Raw genomic sequence first — 9,315 nt, 5'->3', positions numbered from 1 at the left:
ATTTCTTTTAGTTGTTTTGTGGTTTTTAATATCTTCGCGGCGGTTTAGTGTTGTTTTTCCCGGACTGAGGATTAGACCTCGTCTTTTCCCTACATCTATTTCCCTTTTCCTTTTCTTTTTCCTTTTTCTCTTTTTCCTTCTTTCTTTTTCCTTTCTTTTTCTTTTTTTTTTCTTTCTTTTCTTTTTCCCTCTCTCTCCCCGCGTCGACCCCCCCGGCCTCTCTCTCTCTCTTCTCTCTCCCTCACGCCGGAAGCCTCTCACCCCCGATCTACTGCCGTCCGGCCACCGTGCGGCTCACCGCCGGTACCGTTCGGTTCGTCTTCCTCCGGCGCACCTCCCCACCGAAACTCACCCCCAACCGATCGGCCGTTTGGCCAGAAAATCCCTTTGAAGCCCGCACGGCTTTGGCTCCGATCCGCCGCCGTCGCTCCACCTCCGGCCACCATTTCTTCACCACTTCATCACCGGTCCCTTGCCATCCTAACCCACCTATTTCCGGCCTCCAACGACCACCGGAACAGCTCCTACGAGCTAGCTTTCCTTTTTGGGAAATCCGGCCTCCCACCGCCGTTTCTGCCGCCACCCACGGCCAACCACCACTTCCAATAGTTTCAGAATCATCCCTAGACCATTCCCTATCGATCCCAAGCCCTAGTTTGTCCCCGTTCAAAAGTGAATTTTTCACAACCCACGGCCACAGTGAATTTTCACTGTGACGTTGCTTTTTCTCTGCCGTTTGCAACGCCGCGCGTTTTCTAAAATTGCCATATAGCGCTGTAAGTATTTTCCAAACCCTATTTTCAGATTTAAAAATATATTGCTCATTCAATAATTTTATCTGCTGGTTGGTTGATTCCGGACTGAGTCCGAGGAGTTCTGGGGTCGGATGGATGGAGGACGGAGTTGCCTGTTTATTTGATTTATGTTGTTGGATTATTTTATCATGCATTGTTATGGCATTGCATGGTGCATGCACGTGTGTTGTGAAATAGTGTGAAAAGCCTGTGTATTGGCGTAAATGGTCTTACGGGTGCGTGTGTATCACGACCCCAAGCCGGGATGGGGTATTATCTCGGTGGAGCTCCTCTGGTCACTCGGAAGCGGAATAAACTGAGTGATGTCCCCTGGGTTGTCGCTAGACGACGGGAGCGGGGGCTAGGGGTTGCTTGGCTACGAACACGCCGGGCGCAGAACCGGGCATCGCTCTACGCACCGACTCTGTGGCCCTTCGCTGGTGAGGGCTAGAGGATGCTTGGCTACGAACACGCGGGGCGTGGAACTGGGCATCGCTCGTTAGGTGTCACATGCGTGGTGGTACTCTGCGGTGTGGCACTGGAGCCAGGGTGTGCGGATGACCCTTAGGGGAGGTTATGGCGCATACGGATAAAATGGTTTTTGGTTTGAGATGAGTAACGGCCAAATGTGACTTTTGGCGTGGTTTTTGGAAAAGAAGTGTTTTTGGGCCAAATGTGATTTTTGGCGTGTGTGGAAAATTATGTTTTTGGGTTTTGTGCATCGGGCATGCTTCATGCATTTTGTTTGAGTTCTATGTGTTTTTATCTGGTAGTGTTTGGGTTTTACTTACCTGCGGTACTATTTTTGGTTCCGTAGCTTTTGGTGCAGAGTTGGAGGACGAAAAGGAGGAGGCTGAGCCCGAGGATGCGGCTCCGCCGAGTTGCTGATGCTATGCTTTATATTTGGTTTAAAACTGTATTTGTGTTTTTGTAATATTTTATTTATGTATGTTTTAAACAGCTTGTATTACGTTAAGAAAAATTCTGGTACTTAGTTATGACTTTCTTTATCCGCTGCGTGTTTCTTTGTGCACATATGTTGCCTTGCACACATTTGGCACCCGTCGATAGGATGGTGACCCGGGTTGTCACCATCCGGACGTCTAGATTTCCCTGTGTTCGGGCGTGGGGATTTGGGGGCGTCACATTCATTGCAAAGTTCATGGAGAGAAAGCCTTTGGTTTCATAAAGTATACCAAGATCACTATTGGCCAATAAGATATATTAATATACAAGATCATAAACATAAACCAACTCCCACTACCTTCAAATATATATATATATATATATATCGATCAAAAATATTTTCCTTAAATCTAAATGTATTAATGGTATTATTAAACTTTAAATACCATTGTCAAGAGACTTGTTTAAGCCCATGTACTAATTTCCTGAGTCTACATACTAATTGACGTTTGTCCTTTTTTGATTAGTCTTCTACCTGCTCCATACAGACATTTTCATCCAAAATTCCATTTAAAAATATCATTTTGGCATCCAGCTAATGTAACTTTAAATCATAATTAGCCACTAATGTCATAATGATCTTCAAAATGTCTATTTTAGATGTCGAAGAAAATTATCTTTGTAGTCAATGCCTTCTTTTAGAGTGAAACTATTAGCAACAAGTCTAACCTTATATCATTCAATCTTGCCTTTTGAATTGCGTTTTGTCTTAAATACCCATCAACAACCAGAATTTTTTATACATTTCAAACAATTCGACGAGATTCCAAACTTGATTATGATTCATGGATTTCAATTTTTCTTTCTTAATTGATCCAAATAGTAGAGTCACTTTTTTCTAGAACTTGTGAAAACATTAGTGGATCTTCACTTGTCCTAGTATCAAATTCAAATTCTTAGAGATACACCATGTAATATGCCGAAATGGTAGGTCTCCTATCTCTTTGAGATATGCACAAGACTACACATTTTGGTGACTCCATATTTGGTTCATAAGCAGTGTCTTCATTGTGAGATGAATGATCATTTACTTGTTCCATGTAATAAAAAAAAATTATAATGATTAGTCACATGAACCACTATCTTTTCTAAAGTTACTAGAAAAAGGACATCAACTCGTACTTCTTTAAAGATCACATTTCTAGATTTCATGCTCCACCGATCTTGCCATGTTCAAGGAATTTGGCATTTCCTATTTCTACTATTCTCAAACTATAATTAGGACAATAGAACTCATACCATTTGGATTTCTCTTGGTAACTAATAAAGTATCCAGTCATTTTTCTAGGATCCAACTTCTTTTCATATGGGTTATAAAGTCTTGCTTTGGTTGGACAACTTCGTTCATGCATGTGCCTTAAACTTGGTGTTCGATGGGTCCATAACTCGAAATGAGTTTTTGGAACTGACTTACTAGGAAACGGTTCAAGATATACATTATCGTCTTAATAACATTACTTCACAATGAATTGGGTAAGGCAAAATTACTTATCATACTTCTAACCATATCCAATAAAGTCTAATTATGCCTTTTAGCAACACCATTCTACTGAAGTGTTCCTGGAATTGTTTATTACACAACAATGTCATATTGTTCAAGAAGTATGGCTAATTGGCTAGGGTTACAACTCGATTGATCTTACTTCCCATAAAATTTGCCACCTCGATCGAACTCAATGGTTTTCACCCTTTTATCTAATTGTCTTTCAACCTCCATGAGGAATACCTCAACCAAAGAAATAGATTGAGACTTCGCATGTAGCATATATATATATATATCTATATATCGTGAAAAATTATCTAGAAATGTAATAAAATACTTTTCTCCATCAAAACATTTAGTGGAGAATGGTCCACATATTTGTGTGTATTATTTCCAGAAGCTTTTTACTTCTTGCGGCACTTTTTTTGGTATGTTTAGTTAGCTTTCCTTTAACAAAATCCACACACATCCCAAGATTGGTAAAATTTAAATACACAAGTATCCATTGTTTTACTAATCGTGAGAGATATGCCTCAATCTTTTATGCCACAAGTCATAAGAATTCTCATTCATCATGTTTCTTTTAGCTCCAATATATGCTTCATGATGTTAGGTGTAGACATGTTTGACAAAAATATTATCAAGAAAAAATCGATAAAGACCCTTGGAAAGAAACACAAAACCAATAATTAAGGTATTTTTCAACAAATTAAAAATGCCATTATGAAAGAAAAATGAATAACCATCAATGTCAAGTCTAAATAAGGAAAGCAAATTACGTCTCACGGAAGAAACAAGGACTGCATTATGAAGGTCTAAACAATAACCTGTATTTAAAACTAAACGAAAGGTTCCTTTAATTAAAACTTTAAGCGTATTCACCTTTTTCATGAAAATTAATCGCTCACGCGGCTAGGGGATACATCAGAGACGAGAATCTCACTTGAAGAGTGGAAATATTTGAGTTAGTTTTTCTTTTTAATCTTAACAGTTAGCCGTGCAAGAATAACAATTGAAAAACAACGGAATACTGCATAAACTTGAATCCCTTCAACTTAAAGATTGAAGGCAAAACACCAGTAACAACTCAGAGAAAACAACCCAATAGCACAGGTCCCGACCCCGAACAGGGGGAGATCGATTGAAACACTAGGAACAAAAAATGAAGGAAAAAAAAAACACATACTTATTGAGTTCGAATGACCCGGCCCCTAGAGCACCACGACAGTTTACTGATTACTTTTGCTTTTGCATGGCGAGGACCTTCGACCAAGCTGGCCTAGATGTGATATCGGCTATCCACGCACTGACATGGGGGCGGGAATCAAAGAGCTTCTTAATCTCAGTGCCCATCAAGTAATGTATACCGGGCAGGTGGTGCAGATCTACCAAGGTGAAGCTTTCACATCCCAGGTACTTTGACTCAGCCAGTCGACACTCATAGACATCAAGGAGTTTAGCCAGCTTAGCTTCGTTCTCCTCTACAACTGCCTTATCTGTAGCGCCCATGCTAAACGCTGGCTTGGCTGCTAGCTCCCAGGTAAGCTTTGTAGCTACCGGGTCAAATTGGTGGGCCTCCACCTCCATCCACACCCCTATGATTGCTTTCTTCTTAGAGTCTCCGAATACCAGTTCGGTCCCCTTCTCAGCATACTCGTTGGCAACGTACTTCGTAATTGCCCTTGATTCTGCAGTGAAAAAGGGTCCAATCGTGACAATCACACTAATTGCATTCATGCACTAAAAGTATTAGGTAATCTCTGCCGGTTGCATATGAACTTTACCAAAGAGCTTTAGATCTCCATGTTCAAAGCCTGGAACTTGACCGAACGGCTGCATCCACAACAATAAATTAGATTCAGCAGAATTATAGAAGTACTAACAATTCATTCAAACCGTTGCGGTACATTAATGGCTTCTTTTTCCTTACATTGAAGGACAAGAAGGACTCATTTTTATGATCACCAGCTCTCATGTCTACGGGAACGAACTCAAATTCAACCTCTTTCTCATAGAGGGTAGCCAGAACTCGAGCAGTAGCTGTTGAGAAAGGGGATCCATGTACTTTGATGGCCGCCATAATTGTGAATGGTGACTTATGATCGAGAAATAAGAAGAGAGAGGAGATATACCAAGGATCAGCGCTGAGAGGAGATGCTCGATCCCTATATGTATATTATGGAGTTAGACTGCCTCACTTCTCCTCTAGAATGCTTTGATTTCAAGGTACGTGGCAGAAGATTATTTCAATCCCACTTTGTTTTGGTATTTCTGGCATTTTCCCCCTATATTTACGTGCTGAATGATTAACGTTTATGGGGTGTTTTCGTATGTCTTTTTTAGGCGCATAATGAAAAAGTAACCATCACAGTGCATAAATTGAGATAGGGAAGGGCTCTGGGCTACAGCTGTAAAGATGTTTAAATGTTAAGACATATTGGATTTATGGGTAATGTAGACCCCAACACTTAGGTTTCGATTTGATCCAAAAAAAAAATTTTATCTTAAATTTAAAATTTTTATCTTACTATTAAAATTTTTTCAAATTTTTATATAAAATATAATAAATAATTCAATTTTTTCTTAATTTTTTTTAAATTTCAAAAAATAATAATATTAAAATATAATGTTTTAATATTTTATCTTAAAATTAAAAATTCTCATATAAAAAATCTCCACATTAGATTATCTATTTATTTATTATATAATAATGAGTAATTAATAATTTAAAAAAATTTAATTTTTAATTTATTTTATTTTATCATATTTTATTATTTAATTTAAAGAAACTGAGGAAAGTTTATGGATATAAATAGAGATAAGAGAGAGTGTTACTAAAAAAATAAAATAAATATTTGATGTGTATATAGTAACTACCAAATTTGATTTTAGTTTTAGAATCACTATAGTTAAAAACTACTGTAACTACCATTTGCTTAATTCAATATGGAAAATTTTATTGTCCTAATAGTTAAAAAGTATAACATTTTTAGATTTATATAGTCCAACGAGAGTGTTCTTAATAAAGTAAAATTTTTATAATATCTATCTCTCTTTAAATTATAGACAATATTTGAAGTTAAAAAAAAAAAAAAAAGGAAGAAGAAGAACTTAGAAAATCTCATTCAGTTTCACTTTACTTTCACTCTCTACGAAACTAGGGCTTGGGCGTAAATTATAAACTTTATTGGAGGTCTTGTCCATTAAAAAAAAAAGGGCAATGCTTTTCATCATAATATTTAGAGTACTGCTAGGTGCCTACCACTCGGCAACACCACCCCCTAGGTTAAATTTATTTATTTTTTAAATTTTTTTAATATTATTAAACATTTCTAAAAATATATATAAAAAAATACTACTACTCTAATAATCATTTTCTTAATAAATAAGTAAAAAAATTAATAAAAATTAAATATATAAACAGTCAAAATAGTAAAATAAACAGATAAAGTAGCATTATTCTAATATTTATCCTCCTCAATCATTCTAATTGACTAGGTACATTTTAAGTGAGTCTTATTTAAATACTTGATAAGAAAAAACACTTAAAATATAACGTAATTGAGAATGATAAGATTAAAAAATAAAAATAGCATTTACTGGAAATGGCGAAAGCTTAAATCAATCGATATATTTACTGGAAATAAAAATAAAAATAAAAATAAGAGGATGTTACCGTCTATTTCAACAGCAACAATGAGATATAGAGAAGAAGTTTTTCTCTAACGCTCTCCCAAGTGCCCTCAGAGGTGGTGCCCTAATTTTTTTTTTCCTTTTTTTTTTTTTTAATCCTTTCCTGCTGTCCAGGTTTAGTTCTTCTCAGAGATCAATGGATGATCTCGAAGATCTTTGGAAACATCTCAAGTTGACTGATGAAGTGGAAGTGGTTGTTATTAATCCTGACGGTAGTGAGTGTTGAGGATACTTTGCCTCAATCTAAGGCATAATTCTTGTAATCATTTTAACCCATGATTCTAGCCTAATTCTAGGATATTCTTTCCGTTATTTCCATTGTCAATAATATGTAAATATTCTAGATTGATTCTAGATTGATTTGTAATATTCTCTGGCATGAATATAAATAGATATACGCACCACCTCAAGACGTGTGGTGAATTTTCTTCAAACTCTCTCATGGTATCATGAGCAGTCTTGGCTTAACATCCCTCGATCCTTCAACCTTACCATGGCTGCCGAATTCAACCCCACCCTCCTTCCTTTCAACACCATGATCCACATGGTTACAATCAAGCTCTCATCCTCAAATTATCTTCTATGGAAAAGCCAACTCCTTCCCCTTCTCGAGAGTCAAGACTTACTCGAGCATGTAGATGGAACACTTGATCCTCCTCCCCGATCTGACCCACCCAACTCTCAGACACCTAATCCCAAACACCTGGTGTGGAAAATTACTGATCAAAGGCTTCTCAGCCTTCTTCTCTCTTCCCTCACCGAGGAGGCCATGGCAGAAGTTGTCGGCCTCTCCACCTCCCAAGAGGTCTGGCTCACACTAGAGAATAATTTCAGTCACCGATCCAAAGCTCACGAGATTCGTCTCAAAGACGATCTTCAACTGATGAAGCGTGGAACACGCTCTGTTTCTGAGTATTTCCGTGCCTTCAAGGCACTTTGTGACCAGCTTCATGCTATTGGACGACTAGTTGATAGCACCGACAAGCTTCATTGGTTTCTCAGAGGTCTTGGCGCCGAGTTCTCGCAGTTCTCCACTGCATAGATGGCGGTTTCCCCCCTCCCCTGTTTCGGCGACCTTGTATCCAAAGCTGAAAGCTTTGAACTGTTCCAGAAATCTCTTGAACCTTCAAACCCACCCATGGCAACATTCACGGCCACGAATCGGGCCTCTGATCGTGCGAATTCGAAGACCCATTCCTCCCGCCCCCATCGTGGACGTAACGGCAACACCAGCTCCTCCAATCGTGGCTCTAGCTGCAACTTCTTTGGCCAAGGACGTCGCCCTCCACAGTGTCAGATTTGCTGAACTGAAGGCCACTATGCCGATCGCTGTCATCAGAGGTACACTCGGCAAGATAACTCTGCTCACCTTGCCAAGGCTTTCAACGCCTCATGCTCCTTGACTGCAAATGAGGCCACCGACTGGTATTTGGACACAGGGGCTTCGGCCCACATGACCACCAGCCCATCCACTTTGGATCACTCAAATAATTACACTGGTAAGGATTGTGTAATTATAGGCAATGGTGCTTCCCTACCTATTACTCACACTGGTACCATCTCTCCTAACCCAAATATCCATTTACTCGATGTTTTGGTTGTTCCTCGCTTAACCAAAAATCTTTTGTCTATTAGTAAATTAACGTCTGATTTTCCTTTATCTGTCACTTTTTCTAATTCCTCTTTCACTGTTCAGAATTGCCAAACGGGAAGGGTAGTGGCAACTGGTAAACGAGATGGAGGCTTATATGTGCTAGAGCGTGGACATCCTACCTTTATTTCTGTTCTTAAAAATAAGTCGCTTAATGCTTCATATGATTTATGGCATGCTCGTCTTGACTATGTAAATCATTCTATTATTTCTCTTTTAAATAAAAAAGGTCATCTTCATCTTACATCTTTATTACCTTCTCCAAGTCTTTGTAGTACATGCCAAATTGCAAAAAATCATCGTTTGCCTTATTCACGTTCTAAACATCGCTCATCTCATGTGTTGAACCTAATTCATTGTGATATATGGGGGTCTTCCCCTATTAAATCCAATTCAGGGTATGTCTACTATGTTCCTTTTATTGATAATTTTTCTCGCTTCACTTGGTTATATCCATTGCGTTTAAAATCTGACTTTTACGATATTTTCCTTCAATTTCAAAAATTCGTAGAAAATCAATATTCTGTTCGTATCAAAATTTTTCAAAGTGATAGCGATGCAGAATTCACTAGCAATCGTTTTCAAGCGCATCTCCGCAATGCTGGCATTCATCATCAACTTTTTTGCCCATACACACCCGCTCAAAACGATCGCGCTGAAAGAAAACATCGTCATGTGATTGAGACTAGCCTTGCTCTTCTTTTTCACTCTCATCTTTCTCCTCACTT

General features: G+C 38.4%; 1 protein-coding gene across 1 annotated transcript; it reads right to left on the bottom strand.

Moving 5' to 3' along the window:
- Positions 1 to 4,255: 4,255 nt before the first annotated feature.
- Positions 4,256 to 5,556, bottom strand: LOC122316678 (glutathione S-transferase-like). The gene is made up of 3 exons (XM_043133389.1): positions 5,174 to 5,556; positions 5,028 to 5,076; positions 4,256 to 4,931 (listed from the first exon to the last, which is right to left on the bottom strand). The coding sequence occupies exons 1-3, from the start codon at positions 5,321 to 5,323 to the stop codon at positions 4,480 to 4,482; spliced, it is 651 nt and encodes a 216-aa protein (XP_042989323.1). The 5' UTR covers positions 5,324 to 5,556; the 3' UTR covers positions 4,256 to 4,479.
- Between the last annotated feature and the right edge of the window lie 3,759 nt (positions 5,557 to 9,315).

Source organism: Carya illinoinensis, chromosome 7 (genome assembly GCF_018687715.1).
Source record: "Carya illinoinensis cultivar Pawnee chromosome 7, C.illinoinensisPawnee_v1, whole genome shotgun sequence".
Taxonomy (NCBI): Eukaryota; Viridiplantae; Streptophyta; class Magnoliopsida; order Fagales; family Juglandaceae; genus Carya; species Carya illinoinensis.
The sequence above is the reverse complement of the archived record's forward strand: the minus strand, read 5'-3'. Positions and strand labels throughout refer to the sequence as shown.